The 16,077-nt window shown below is 43.6% G+C and overlaps 1 protein-coding gene across 7 annotated transcripts in view; it reads right to left on the minus strand.

The window, feature by feature from the left end:
* The window catches only part of ccdc30 (coiled-coil domain containing 30), an 85,171-nt gene that overhangs the window by 65,685 nt on the left and 3,409 nt on the right, over window positions 1-16,077 (minus strand). For all 7 annotated transcript variants that reach the window (XM_078425681.1, XM_078425683.1, XM_078425682.1 and 4 more), the window contains exons 2-5: window positions 2,962-3,147; window positions 2,132-2,252; window positions 849-1,033; window positions 134-223 (exon numbers count right to left, since the gene is read on the minus strand). In XM_078425681.1, the coding sequence (XP_078281807.1) occupies window positions 134-223; window positions 849-1,033; window positions 2,132-2,252; window positions 2,962-3,147 (582 nt within the window). The remainder of the gene's footprint in view (window positions 1-133; window positions 224-848; window positions 1,034-2,131; window positions 2,253-2,961; window positions 3,148-16,077) is intronic.

Below are 16,077 nucleotides of genomic sequence, written 5' to 3' on the forward strand. Positions count from 1 at the left end.
TACATCGCACAATATTTCCAATTTATTGATCAAAAGCCTTTTTTCATTGCCAAAAAAACGAGTGTTAATTCCACGGTAGACAAAGCGTATCAAAGGAGAATAGGGCATTGTTTTCCACAAAGGGTGAGCATACCTTTGCCATGGTTTCCTTGGTACGTTGCATGGATTCCCTTTGCTGTTTCAATTCCTCCTCCATAGTTTGCTGCATCAGGCCCAACTCTATCTACAAGACAAAATGCTTCAGATTACGGACAGATGCACAAATCGTAAGGAAGTCAATTTGCCTCCTGGTCTATTTTAAAAATTCTAAAGCATTACGTGGAAAGAAGCAAAATAAAAACATTAAAACCAGGAAATGGAGTGAAACAAAACAAGGAGAAGAGGAGGAATGTCTTTAGCCAGAGGGTGGTGAATCTGTGGAATTCATTGCCACAGGCGGCTGTGGAGGCCAAGTCAATGGATATTTTTAAGGCAGAGATAGATAGATTCTTGATTAGTGCGGGTGTTAGGAATTATGGGAAGAAGGCAGGAGAATGGGGTTGAGAGGGAGAGATAGATCAGCCATGATGGAATGGCAAAGTAGACTTGATGGGCTGAATGGCTTAATTCTGCTCCTATAACTTATGAACTTCTGAAAAGTAGATGTTGATTTCAATGTTCTTTCTGTGCTAACACTGCCTTGTTTAACTTAAGTCACTGGCTGGAAGACAACATATTCCATAGGGATCCGGAAATTAGCAGAAGACTAAATTTTTGAATTATTATTCAAAATTAGTACGCCAGAATAGGACCAAATTTCTACTTGGCTTTTACCTGCATGCCTTGGAGACAGTGTGACAACTTCTTACCTGTACCTGCATCCCCTGGTGATTTCCTGCAACGTTCTCCACTTTGCTCTCTGCTGATTCCAGTTTTTCCAGCAGTGTGGCACGCTCCACCAGGAGATAGGCCACTTGTTCACTTGGGCCACTGTGAGCGATCTCAGCTAGTCCTTCCTGATCCAACATCTCCTCCACTTCCTTGACTTGTGTTTCTGTACATGCGTCAATCCAGAAGTATTATTGTTAGTGGTGAGATTGAACAAGATCTTTCCTATGAAAATATGTATTGGGAGGGAACTGGAGGAGGGTACTGACTAAGTGCTGGCAAATAGGATTAATTTAGATCAGTCTGAAGAAGGGTCTCGACCCGAAACGTCACCCATTCCTTCTCTCCTAGATGCTGCCTGACCTGCTGAGTTACTCCAGCATTTTCTGATACCACAAATAGGATTAATGTAGAAGGTAGACACAAAAATGCTGGAGTACCTCAGTGGGTCAGGCAGCATCTCGGGAGAGAATGAATGGTGAAGTATCGGGTCGAGACCCTACTTCAGACTGATTCAGTCTGAAGAAGGGTCTCAACCTGAAATGTCACCCAGTCCTTCTCTCCCGAGATGCTGCCTGACCCGCTGAGTTACTCCAGCATTTTGTGTCTACCTTCGATTTAAACCAGCATCTGCAGTTTTTTTCCTTCCCATAGGATTAATATAGATATGTACTTAATGGTCAGCATGGATGTGGTGGGCTAAAGAGCCTTTTTCTAAGCTATATTACTCTGTAACTCTATGTATCACCTAACATTATGTTCCTATTTGCTTTGCAATCCCTCTCCACTGACAAATGAAGCATTATTGAAAATTGGCGACTTCGTGAGTTGCACCAGATCTAATGTACAAATGACTCCGAATGTTCTAGTGCACAAGTAACTCTGGATGTGCGCATTCAATGGTTTGTGTCAAATGTCTAACTTTCACAGGCATGTGCAACCATTTGTGCAAATGCAGGTTTTCGAGTTCAGAGGTCTCAGGTCCCACGATCCTTTCTACAACTGCCCACTTCTCCTGAAAGCTTTCCATTGGAATAGGTTGTCTCTTCCTTCAGTGTTTCTATCCTATCACAAACCTCTCCTGATCCCAATTTATCCTTACATTCCCAACATATTTACCAATTGAATAAGAAAAAGGAAGTGAAAAAATGAGAGCATGCTATCTAGAAGGCGACAACTGCCATTTCTAACTGTAAAACAATCACAGAAAAAAAATATTCATATTATGCGTCAAAACAAGTTGAGAAGTCACCCATATTCTGACCTAGCTCCAGCTGCAGTTGTCGTAGTTCCGCCCTCAGTATTTCATTCTCCTGCTCATACTCGGCGGTCACTGCTTCTCGCTCCACCGACAAGTTACGGATGTGTTCCACGTAATTATCCACCTACAGAAATAATTCCCATGTCATTTTGAAGGTAATCGACAATTTGTTTTGTAGCTTTCACACTTAAAATTTACCAAGCCTCATATCCCAGCTAACCACAAGAACAAATGGGATATACGTTTTAGCTGAATTTTGAAAACAGGCATTTAAAAAGAGAAAACGGGAATTTTAGTAGCAGAGGGAGATTAAGTGGTTTTGGTAGTTTGAGAGTATTCTGATAGATCAATATGACTTTGTACATGGTGAATGCTGAGGTTCAGAGAAACCTAATAAAACTTGATCTTGTAGTTGTGGCATAGGCCCTGCGTTTCAAGGCATATTTTTGTAGACAAAGTCAACTGCCCTGCCCTGCCCTCGTCAATACAATTTGTTTGCTGAGCCCAAGTGTTTTATTCTTTGTATAACTCTGCCCTCTTGGACAAATAGCTCACGCACATCTGCTTTCCAGACTTCTGGTCAGATAAAATAATAGAGGCTTGTTTAGCTTAGTTTACAGATACAGCATGGAAAAAGGCCCTTCGGCCCACCGAAAAAACTGAGCTGGAGTTGATAGCACTGCCTGAAAGAGGAACTGAGAAGTTAATCACCATAGCTAGTGCTCTCAGAAAAAGGTATGGAGATGTTGTTACAAGGCAAACGGTCACGTTTTTTCTTCTTTTTAATGTCTACCAAGAGATCAAGACTGTGTCACTCTTATGATAGATCTCACCTCTGTCATCTCGGCGTCCTGTTGTTTTTGAAACACATCCAGGTCCTGTTTGGTGGCCTGCAACATGGCCTCAGATCGCTGGTATATACCCCAGAGGTGGCACAGATGCTCAGTTCTGCTGCAAGCTTTAATGTCAATTCCATCTTCCTTCAATCTATTCAATATATCTTCCAATTCCACTTTCTCCTGAAAAGACATTGCATGAATCAGGCACAATTTGTTCATTGGAGAAGAGATATTTTATATAGTAAAGAACCTAACTCTCCCTTCAGTATAACATTATATTAAAAAGATGTAAAAGATATTATCTCTCCATGATCATAATATAATTGCCCTTCGCCAGTTAATCTTCATGTAAAATTTTACAAGATTTTCATGACCTCATTTGAAGAGCTGTACAGATACCCTAATACTATATTCCATTGTTTATATACCCAACTAGATCCTTTCCCAACAAATACTTGATTGGAACTGGAGATGCCAAATGTAATGGAATTCAGAAGAATGACATTAATTCACCACCCTTTGACTAAAGAAATTCCTCCTCATCTCCTTTCTAAAGGTATGTCCTTTTATTCTGAGGCTAGGGCCTCTGGTCCTAGACTCTCCCACTAGCGAAAATCCTCTCCACATTTACTCTATCCAGGCCTTTCACTATTCGTTAAGTCTCAATCCGTCCAAACGAGGTACAATCTGAAGTGACTCAGATTTCTTATTTCTGATTTTACTACTAAAAATGATTTGCAGTGAATAAGCCCCAGAGAACAATACTTACGGAAACAGTCTGTGACACTGCCATGCTCCAATGCAACCCCCTCTCCTGCCCAACACCTGTACCTTCTCACTACATAGCACAGTAAATCTAACACTAAACACACTGGATGGATCCTGTGTGTTACCATGGAGCAGCTTTGTTTCATCCACACTGCAGTAGTGGGGGTGCTATTTGGACTAGTAGCAACATGCTCTTCTACTTTGTTGAAATCTAAACCCTATACTTTTACAATGCTAAAATTAAATAATACATATCACTGGCAGGGTTAGTGCAGCAAGGGGCATTTCTGAGCACTTTGATTTAAGCCTGCTAACTCCCTAGCGTTGTGCCCTCAGTTTGCATTGACACTTCACATTATAGAGCCAAAGAATGGAGCTCCACACCCAATAAAATAAAGTTCTAAAAGACAGAAGAGTGGGGCAAAGGAAGAAAGATTGCTGAATCCCAGTTGCCAACAATAACAGCTTTAGAGCAGCACAGTATTTTGGAACTTTCTATAAAACAATTTTATCAAGGCTTTAAATGCATTACCATGTATCCCAAGATTCTTTCACCTCCTTTCTCTTTTATGGACTGATACAAGAAGAAATGGTGATCCTTTAATTGAAAATTACAAAAATCATCAGAACACTATTTTTCTCTTTTATATAGATAGTTGTAATTCCTCTGATTTTTTCCTTTCTTGGATATTTTCTCTCCGACTTAGTTTATTCTCTGTGGTGCCCTGCACTAATCACGTATTGTCTTTCTGCTGATTGGTTAGCACACAACAAAAGCTTTTCGCTATACCTCGGTACACGTGACAATAAACTGAACTAACTTCTATGTAGGACAATGTCTCAGCTAGATTCTCCAATATTAGTATTTAACAAATACAAAAAAAAGAATTGTTTATGTTGCACTTTTCTTACTTTTCTACACTTGCTGTAAAAGGTATCATTGTATTAAGTACCTCTGAAGTGTTGTCCACAATGTCTGCACTGATTCAGAAAATGGCTCATCACGTGCAATCAGAGTTGGACAATTAAGGCTGGTTTTGCTAACAATTACAGCCACATCCCATAAATTAATAAAATAATCTGCTCTAATGCAGGGTGCACTGCAGACCTTTTCAAAACAGCAAGATTTCACAAACCACACGAAGATAAATTGATCAAGAGTTCATAAGTTCTAGGATCAGAATTAGGCCATTCGGTCCATCAAGTCCACTCTGCCATTCAATTATGGCTGATCCCTGGTGCAGTCTTCGGAAGTGATGACCACAAGGTACAAGATCTATCTCTCCGTCCCAACCCTATTCTCCTGCCTTCTCCCCATAACCCCTGACACCAATACTAATCAAGAATTGATCAATCTCCACCTTGACTTGGCCTCCACAGCCGTCAGTGACAATGAATTCTGCAGATTCACCACCCTCTAACTAAAGAAATTCCTCCTCCTCCTCAAGAGGTCAGGTGAAATGCTTTATTTCTCCTCAAATTGTACTATGGAATCTCAGTTCAGTTTAGTTTATCTGGTATTTGTTTATTATTGTCACATGTACCGTGATACAGTGAAAAGCTTTTATTTACGAGGCATCCAATTAAATCGGCTAATACCTTCCATGAATGCAATCAGGCCATGGACAAGTACAACAGGTAGACTAAAGAGAAAAATACCAGACTGCAAAATACTGTTACTCAGCATTGTGGCACAACAGTTCCAGAGAAAAAGTCCAATATCTGCAATGAGGTAGATTGGAAAATCGGGACTGTACCCGAGTTTGGAAGAGCTGCTGATGGGAGGGGGGAAAAGAAGGAATGACCAGACTGAAAAAGTCCTCGATTATGTCGGCTGCTTTCCAGAGGCAGTGTGAAGTGTAGACGGAGTCACTGGTGAGGAGTCTGTTCTGCAAGATACACCCACAACTCTCTGGAATTTCTTGCGGTCTTAGACAATGCTGTTGCTTGGGCAAAACAATGCCACCCGACAGTTTGCTTTCTATGGCGCATCTGTGGAAGTTGTAGACATCCCAAATTTACTCAGTCTGTTGATCCTCAGTCTCAGAATCTTTTATAACTCTTTGTGTGATCAGTTTAAGATCTAATCAAAAGGCAGCAAGTCAAACAGCATCCAATTCCCTCGGTATTCTACTTCAGTATTGAGGTGAAATTACCACTTTAAATCCCTTCCTTACGAAGGCACGGCGTGTTCTCTAAAAATACATCGTAAATCTAAAAACCAGACAGCAGTACAATATTAAAATTAAAGCAGAAAATCCTGGAAACAATGACCGTGTCAATTACTGTAGAAAGAGAAAGAGTTCACCTAAAAGAGAGACCTTTTTGATCCAGGATCCTTCATCAGAAATGGGAAAGAGAGAAACAAATTATTATAGATCACAGAAAAAATAGTGAAAGGGGAACGGTAGAATAGGGAAAACTCCCTAGTGAAATAATGCAGGAGGACATAAAATGGTAGTTAAAAGACAGTTAAAATCAGATTGTGTGTTTGTGCATGTATTATGTTATTAATGGTAAGGCTGTAGGATATGCAGAGCAGAGCAGAGCAGACTATTAAAAAACATTGAAAAAGTAAAAATAGAAAAAAACTGGGCTAAAATGAAGTCAGGCAAAAATGGCCAATTCTAGTACATGGCTAAACGAAAGAACTAATTAAAGCTGGAGAGTTCGATATTGAGTCTTGCAGGCTGTAATGTGGCCAGACAACTGATGAAGTGCTGCTCCTGAAGTTTATATTTTGTGAAAACTGGCCATTTTTGCCTGCCAGCATGTTGGCTCAGCTTTTCCTTTCTTTTGTTTAGTCTGGCCTGCTGGGCAGATCCACAGAGCGTCACTCATCTTCGTGAGGTCAAAGAATGAATTGTAAATGCTGTCTTCTTTAAATAGCATGGTTGGGGGGAAAACTGAGTTAGTTAAACCTGGTTGTTCTTTGAGTTACTAAGCATTTTCATTTTTTCAGACGAGTAAAAATCGTAGTGAGGATGAATTTTGTACATTGCTGCACAACTAATGTTATTTGAGGCAACGTTATGGCAGAAGAAAGAAACTGGGCGAAATGAAAAACCTGCAAAAGGAAGTGAATTACTTAATGAGTATTAAGATACCTGGAAAATGAGCACAATATTGCTTTAGAGTAGGTCAATTATTAACAAAAGAGGAAAGGAATGTAAAGGATTATCAAGATCACAGTGATACACTTTGTGGTTTGGTGGTTGGCAAGTACACTGCTAGGGTGGTCAATGGTGGAACAAATGGACATGACAAATTAAGTATAAGACAGACTTTAATTCTGGATGGAGAGGGCGTGGCTGCGTTCTGCAGCTGTGGCTCACCGGCAGTCTCTCTGTCTTTTTTTTGTTTTTTGTCTTTGTTATCGTTTAAATGTATCTTTTGATTTATTTTTAACTCTGTATATGTGGGGGGTGGTGGGGGGGTGGGGAAACCTTTTTTTCCAATCTCCTCCTCAACGGAGATGCGACCTTTACCGTGTCGTATCTCCGTTCGCGCTACGGCCGAACACCGTGGAGTCGGCGGCCTCCAGCTGGGATCGACCTTGAAGACTCCGGTCGCAGGGCCTGGACTTACCATCTCGGAGGCTTCGGCCGTGGGCCCTGCAGACCGCAACATCAGGAGTTCGCAGGTCCCTGGCTGGCGACCGGCTTTCGGGAGCTCCAGCCGTAGTAGCTTCGACCGCCCCGAAGCGCGAGGTTTAATTGACCCGCTCGCAGGCCCTTCATCGCCCTGCGTGGTCTGGCCGCGGCACTTTCCATCGCCCGGTGGGGGCTCAGGACCTTCATCGGCCTGCTCGGCTCGGCCCTGGGACTTTCCATCGCCCGGTGGGGGCTTCAAAAGTTGGGAGCCTCGATCGCCTCGTGGCATCACTAGGTTAATTCCCGGAATGGCGGGACTGTCGTATGTTGAAAGGCTGGAGCGATTGGGCTTGTATACACTGGAATTTAGAAGGATGAGGGGGGATCTTATTGAAACATATAAGATAATTAGGGGATTGGACACATTAGAGGCAGATAACATGTTCCCAATGTTGGGGGAGTCCAGAACAAGGGGCCACAGTTTAAGAATAAGGGGTAGGCCATTTAGAACGGAGATGAGGAAGAACTTTTTCAGTCAGAGGGTGGTGAAGTTGTGGAATTCTCTGCCTCAGAAGGCAGTGGAGGCCAGTTCGTTGGATGCTTTCAAGAGAGAGCTGGATAGAGCTCTTAAGGATAGCGGAGTGAGGGGATATGGGGAGAAGGCAGGAACGGGGTACTGATTGAGAGTGATCAGCCATGATCGCATTGAATGGCGGTGCTGGCTCGAAGGGCTGAATGGCCTACTCCTGCACCTATTGTCTATTGTCTATTGTCTATTGAGGAGGAGATAAGACTTTTCTTTGCCTTCCATCACAGCGAGGGTGTGCCTGGAGCAATCACTGTGATGGCTGTTTGTGTTAAAAATTGTAATTGTGTGCCTTGTGTTCTTTAATGTCTACTGCCGGACCCTGACGTGAGAGGACGCTGGCGCTATTTGTTCGCCGCTTCTCCGTCAGGACAGTTCGTTTGTTTGTTTTTATGTCTTGACTGTGTTTGTAAAGCGTCTTTGAGCATCTGGCAAAGCGCTATAAAAAATAAATGTTTATTATTATTATTATTATAATGTAATGTTCAACTGTAACGGCTGGCAATTTTTCTCCGTTCTCACATCACTTATTGGTACCTAGATATTAAACAAACCCAGAGACAATACTAAGGAATACATGGTAAACACACAATGCTGGAGTAACTCAGCGGGTCATGCAGCATCTCTGGAGAGAAGGAATGGGTGACGTTTCGGGTCGACCGAAACATCACCCATTCCTTCTCTCCCGAGATGCTGCATGACCCGCTGAGTTACTCCAGCATTGTGTGTCTACCTTTGATTTTATTTTTAACCAGCATCTGCAGTTTTTTTCCTACACTAAGGAATACATGATTTACTTGTGAGTCAAAGTTATTGAAATCTGTCTCTGCTGGATCATATTATCACACTGCCTTAACCATCAACAGATCACTCAACTTTAGTCTCAGAAGCTCCAAGAAATACAAACAGAGCAAAATTCAGAGATCCAGCAAAACATCTCCAGAGAACACACATAATCTAACAACCCGTGTAGGAAAGAAACAAACTGTAGTATTCAAACACATTGGCAAACCATTTCAAGTGATAGAACCAGTCATGAACGAGTTGCAAGTCCTTAGACAAGTCAGGACTCGTTAATTAAAGTGGCTAAAGGATATGTTTCAATTTCTTAGCATGCTATGCAACATCTACATGAGACTAGCTTGCTCAACAATGTGCTAATATTGTCCTGTGATTCAAAACACGTACACAAACTACGCAAACAAAGGATTCTTTGAACATTCCCTTCACAGAGAAAAAAGATCAGATTCCAAATCCATTTATTGAAGGAAATATATCATCACCCACTGGTTAGCAAACACTAGCTACCAGTCATTTAAAGATTAGCAATCATGTTTAAAATTTTTTGACATTGCAATCAAATAACTCAGCATTCCTCAAAGGTTACCATGGACAATGCCTCCACTGTTAATGAGAGAAAGCCAAAAGATAGTTGGGGGGAGACAAATTTGGATCGACTAATAAGGGTAACCAAGATTCTCTGCTGCAGTTTTCACCTACCATGCCAACCATTGAGACATGAGCTCTCTTTATTCAACAGCTTTGTCTTTGAGGTCGAGTTGGATCTCTATTTGCACCATTAGCAATCCCCCCTCCCCTCCTCCTCCTAGGGTTGCCAACTTCCTCACTCCCAAATACGGGACAAGGTAATGTCACCGTCCCACGCCCCACATGACCTCACCCAGCCAGCGGCCACGTGCTCCCGCTCCACCAATGACGGCCGCCCGTCCCGGGCGGCCGCCATTGGTGGAGCGGGAGCACATGGCCGCTGGCTGGGTGAGGTCACGTGGGGCGGTGATGTCACCTACTAATATGGGGCAAGGGCGGTCCCGTACGGGACAAACCAATTTATCCCAAAATACGGGATGTCCCGGCTAATACGGGAACAGTTGGCAACCCTACCTCTTCCCCCAACCTGCCTGACCTTACTGCTGTCCAAAGTGCAGCAGTTCTCCCTCAGTATAGATCTGCAATGACAGACTACATCTATCTGTTCGTTAGAGTCAAGAGTGTTTTATTGTCATGTGTCCCAGATGGAACAATGAAATTCTTACTTGCAGCAGCACAACAGAATATGTAAACATAGTACACTGTAAACAAAATAATAAACGAGGAAAAAATGTTCAGTGTGTGTATATTTACGCCTACAGTCTCTAGATTGGGACTTAAACAGAAAACAATTGGCACTGGTTTAAATTACACACAAATTCAAACTAGACATTGGTAGGGCATGCATTTGGATATTCTTTACCCATTTACACTAAGATGGTATTCAAAAATAATTCCATCAAAGTCAAATTGACTTTGCTTATAATGCAAACTGGATAAGAGCTACTCCAGAATTTTGTGTCTATCTTCGAAGGAAACGTTTAACCCAGCTGCAAACAATATTAAGCTGTAGTTGTACATCTTCCAGGCGCATGCTGAACAAAAAGAGGGTTATGAGATCATTGTGTTCTTTAATGTCTACTGCCGGACCCTGACGTGAGAGGACGCTGGCGTTGATTATTCGCCGCTTTTCCGTCAGGATAGTTTGTCTGTTTGTCTGTTTGTTTCTATGTTAATTGTATTTGTAAAGCGCTTTGTGCATGTGTTAAGGCGCTATATAAAATAAATATATTATTATTATTATTATTATTGTGTCTTTGAGGGTATTCACAGTATCCGTCCAAATATTCTCATTCCAGAATATTTTCTACAGCCCTGTGTTTAATGTTCCTTTTCAATTCAACACCTTCTTGTGCCCATTGCCTTTGATCAACTATGCTGAAAGCTCTATCTTATCTTTTTAGGCAGTCACTCGGGATCAGCGAGAACTTGTTTTCCACTAGAGCACTTGGCATCTGTCAACCAGGTGCTTTTCAACAATCAAGAGGCAGCTATGCTACAGTTCCAGTCTCTGCATGTTTCTAACCAAGTTCTTGGTACAAGCCCTGGCCCATCTGAACCATATTCCAAATGTCTTCGGGTCATTGGATCGAACAGCAAAAACAATAAAATTCTGACAAGGTGAAAAGAGATGGAATGATGACATTCAGTAGCAGAAGTCAGAATATAATTGAGTTTTGCAATGTCTGAGGGAGAGACAAGTGGGTACAAGACTATTATTTTAAATTTCATTAAGAGCAATTATGAGGCTATGAAAACAAAGCTGGCAAAAATGAACAGGCAAATCAGTTTCAGTGATCAGTCAACAACTTATAGTGCAGATATTCAAGGGACTTTCAGAATATACAGTGTGGATGTATTGACCAACATAAATTAAACATTCCAAAGGGATATTAAATAAAAGAGTTAAAGATAGCAATAAAGTTAGACAATTTTTATAACTTTTATAATTTTGACAAAATTTTGACAAAAGTCAGAAAATTGGATGGAGCATTTAAAAAAGCAAAGGGTGGCTGAAACATTGCTAGGTATGGACAAAAAATGTAGGTTTGGGAGATACAAGAACAGATAAAAGAAATTTATATAATGATAAAAAGAAAAGTCAACAAAATGGGCATCAGTGCGAAAAAAAATCAGTTTAGGAAATTAATCATGGAAATCCAGGAGATTACAAATGATTTAAATATGTTATTTGTTAATCATTATAAATATTTTAATTAGTTTAGTTTATTGTCGAGTCTACCGAGGTACAATGAAAAGCTTGTGTTGCGTGCTAACCAGTCAGCAGAAAGACAATACATGATTACAATCGATCCATTTATAGTGTATGGATACATGATAAGGGAATAATGTTTAGTGCAAGGTAAAACCAGCAAAGTCCGATCAAGGATAATCCGAGGGTCATCAAAGAGGTAGATAGTAATTCAGCACTGCTCCCTGGTTGTGGTAGGATAATTTGGTTGCTTGCTAACTGCTGGGAAGAAACTGTCCCAAATCTGGTGGTGTGCGTTTGCAATGATGATACAAGTGACATTCCACAGAGAGCTGCAAGTCAAGAATAGGAAGGTAAGGGGGAATTCTGGAAAATTATAATCATCAGGGAAATGTCACTGAGCAGAACATTGTTCCTGCACACAGCCAACTTCCCAGGACCTGATGCCTTCATCCTCAGCTCTTAATAAAGCAGAGAGTGTTGGGTGTCTAGAATAAGCCGCTAACAGTGAGGCATTAAAGAGGCTTTTAGACAGGCCCATGGATGTGCAGGGATTGAAGGAATATGCATCAGTGCAGGAGGAGGATATTAGTTTATCATGGCATAATGTTCAGCACATAGATTATGGGCTGAAGCACTTGTTCCTGTGCTGTATTGTTCTATGGTCCACGTTGATGTCTACGGCTAAAATGGAGAAAGCATCAGAGTACGCCATCTGGTGTTTGTTAACCACAGCATGCCAGCCTAACTGTAATGTCCCGTCAGATCTGTTAGTCTTGTGTCATGTTCTGTGTTTAGATTCTCATTTCAGGTCCCTTGACCTCCTGCCATTGTAATTGTCAGCCCCGCCTTGATTGTTTCCACCTGTGTGCCCTTACCTCATGTATATATAGTCCACGCCTCCCTTTGTCCTTTGCCAGTTCGTATTGTGATTCATGTGCTCTCGGTCGTAGTATAGCTAGTAAGTAATTTTTGTAACTAATGTTTTTGTAGCTGAGTAAGTTTAGAGTTTTTGGTTCGAATCGCAGTGTTCTTTAATGTGAAAATTAAAGAACGCCTTTATTTTCTCCAAATTGACTCTTGTGTGTGAGTCGTGCGTTTGAGTCCGGTTCCTGTGTGCCCCAGAGCATAACAGAACGAACTGGCCATAATATGGACTCAGCCGACTAAGATTTGGAAATCAGCCCTTGCCAACCAGGGCACTAAGATCCAGCACCAGGAGGAGCAGCTGCGCTCAGTCAGTCACGGGGAGCGCGAGCTGAACGATAGACAAAGCGAGTTCCAGTCATCAGTGACGACCCAGATTAACCACCTCGCTGTACAACTCCATCAGGTTCTGGCTCGTCTCGACCCAACCTCGGCAGCTTCTCCACTGGCTCACGTTGAACCTTCAGCTGGCCATCTGCCTGCTGTTCTGGCCACGCCCGCGAACCCCACGCTGATTCTATGCCTGGCTTCACCAGATAAGTTCTCTGGAGACTCGGAGAATTGTAGATCATTCCTTGTACAATGTGATCTCCACTTCAAGCATAACCCTGCACACTTCCCCTCAGACCAGGCCAGGGTAGCATTTATTGTGTCCCATTTGACGGGACGAGCCGCAGCATGGGCCACTGCGGAGTGGTCTCAGGGCTCCACAGTCTGTCAGGATCTAGACCTCTTCCAAAGAACATTTAGCAGTATTTTTGATCACACTTCCTCTGCTAAGGAAGCTTCCCGAGTCTTACTGCAGCTAAAACAGAACACTCGCCCAGTGATAGACTATGCCATTGACTTCCGAACCCTTGCAACAGACAGTGGGTGGAATATGCCTGCACAAGTGGATGCATTCATGAATGGGTTGTCGGAGGCTATAAAGGACAGACTTTCACCTTTTGAGTTACCCAGTGATCTAGAGACATTAATTACCAGGGCTATTCGTGTCGATAACAGGATAAAGGAAAAGGAAAGACACCAGGCTGCTGATCGTCCTCCCAATCACCAGGGGCGCTCCTCCGGGTCAGCCGTCGGAGGAACCCATGCAGCTAGGACGAACCAGGCTGACTCCGGAGCAGCGACAGCGCCGCCTGAAGGACGGAGCCTGCTTTTACTGCGGTCAACAAGGACACCGTCTGGCCGACTGCTCGGTAAAAGGGGGTGGCTCACCAGTGAAAAGGAGGACACTGGTGAGCCAATTCCCCGTTTCGGACTTACCTCCTCGACCTCTGACACAGGCCACCCTCACTCTGAATCAGCAAATTGTGACTCGGGGGGTTTTGATCGACTCCGGAGCCGACGAGAGTCTCATGGACTGGACTCTAGCTCGATCGTATAAGGTTAAATCTGTGCCCTTGTTGCAACCTATTGTGGCGAGCGCTTTAGATGGACGTCAGTTGTTTGAGATAACTCATCGTACAGAACCTGTCAAAGTCATGTTCAATGCTAACCATGTGGAGATAATGTATTTTCACTTGTTTGACTCAGCTCAACATCCCTTGGTCTTTGGTTTCCCTTGGCTGCAGAAACACAATCCTCAGATTGATTGGCGATCTGGTAAGATCAGACGATGGGGGGTTGAGTGCACACAATCATGTCTTGTTGAACCAGTGAACAAAGGGGTGAGTTACGGGAAGATCGGGGCGGTTTTGGGAATAAATGTTCTTAAATCTGAAGAAATAAAGATTTCTAATGATGATGATGACTATCCCGATCTGTTGAAGGTTCCACCCTGTTACCATGAACTGAAGGAGGTGTTCAACAAGTCCAGGGCCACCACCCTACCTCCTCATCGACCTTTCGACTGCGCTATCAACCTGCTGCCGGGGGCCCCTATTCCCAAGGGGCGACTGTACTCCATATCCGGCCCCGAGAGGAAGGCGATGGATGAGTACATTGAGTCCTCCCTGAGGACGGGCATTATTCGCCCGTCCTCCTCGGCAGCAGGCGCGGGGTTTTTCTTTGTGGGCAAGAAAGATGGGTCACTTCGTCCCTGCATAGATTACAGCTTCCTAAACGAGATTACGATCAAGAATCGTTACCCACTTCCTTTGATGTCTTCTGCTTTTGAACTGTTGCACAAAGCCAAAGTATTCACTAAACTAGACTTAAGGAATGCATACCATCTAGTGAGAATCAGAGAGGGGGATGAGTGGAAAACTGGGTTTAACACCCCTAACGGGCACTACGAGTATTTGGTGATGCCGTTCGGGTTAACCAATGCCCCCGCAGTCTTCCAAGCTTTTATGAACGAGGTCCTCAGGGAATTTCTCAATGAGTGTGTTTTTGTCTACCTTGATGACATTCTTATCTTCTCTCCAGACATACAGTCTCATGAGCGTCATGTCAAGTGTGTGTTGCAGAAGCTCTTAGCTAACCGTCTGTATGTGAAGGCCGAGAAGTGCGACTTACACGCAGACACAATGTCCTTTCTGGGCTACATTATATCGGCCGACTACATCCAGATGGACCCTGGTAAGGTCAGTGTGGTGGCCGATTGGCCCACCCCCACTAACAGAAAGAAGGTGCAACAGTTTCTCGGATTTGCAAACTTTTACAGACGTTTTATTAGAGACTTCAGTGCTGTTGCTGCTCCTCTGCACTCTCTCACGTCTTCCAAGACCCAGTTCCAGTGGAATCCTCAGGCCGAAGCCGCCTTCCAGCGCCTCAAAACATTGTTCACCAACGCTCCTGTTCTGACCATCCCAGATCCCCAGAGACAGTTCATTGTGGAGGTGGATGCCTCCAACGAGGGGATTGGGGCGGTACTTTCCCAGAGAGCGGAGAAGGACAACCGGATTCATCCCTGCGCCTACCTGTCACGTAAGTTGACCCCCGCAGAAAAAAATTACGATGTCGGAAACAAAGAACTGCTGGCGGTCAGAGCCGCATTGGGGGAGGGGAGGCACTGGCTGGAGGGGGCCGAGCAGCCTTTTCTGGTATGGACAGATCACAAGAACCTGGAATACATCCGTAAAGCCAAGAGACTCAACTCACGTCAGGCCAGATGGACTCTGTTTTTTAGTAGGTTCAACTTTTCTCTGTCTTACAGGCCCGGTTCCCAGAACACAAAACCAGACGCCCTGTCCCGACTTTATGACCCTGAACCTGATACCAGAGAACCCGAACCCATCCTGCCACTTAACCGTGTGGTAGGAGCGGTGTCTTGGCAGATCGAAACAGATGTGAAGCAGGCTAATGATGAGACTCCAGCACCGAGTGGCTGTCCTACTAACTGTTTGTTTGTTCCTGTGACATTGCGCCCCCAGGTAATCCACTGGGCTCACACGTCCCTGCTCACATGCCATCCAGGTGCCAAGAGAACTGTTTTTGTGGTTAAACAGCGTTTTTGGTGGCCTTCACTTGAGAAGGATGTAGCTGAATATGTGGCCGCCTGCCCTGTCTGCAAGGAGCAAGCCCTCCAGACAACCCCAAGCGGGCCTGCTGCACCCACTTTCAGTCCCTCAGAGGCCCTGGTCCCACATCTCCATTGACTTTGTTACTGGGTTGCCGGCCTCCAAAGGTAACACAACTGTCCTGACGGTGGTAGACCGATTTTCAAAGATGGTACATTTTATCGCTGTGGC

The sequence above is a fragment of the Rhinoraja longicauda genome, chromosome 30 (genome assembly GCF_053455715.1).
Source record: "Rhinoraja longicauda isolate Sanriku21f chromosome 30, sRhiLon1.1, whole genome shotgun sequence".
NCBI classification, from domain to species: domain Eukaryota; kingdom Metazoa; phylum Chordata; class Chondrichthyes; order Rajiformes; family Arhynchobatidae; genus Rhinoraja; species Rhinoraja longicauda.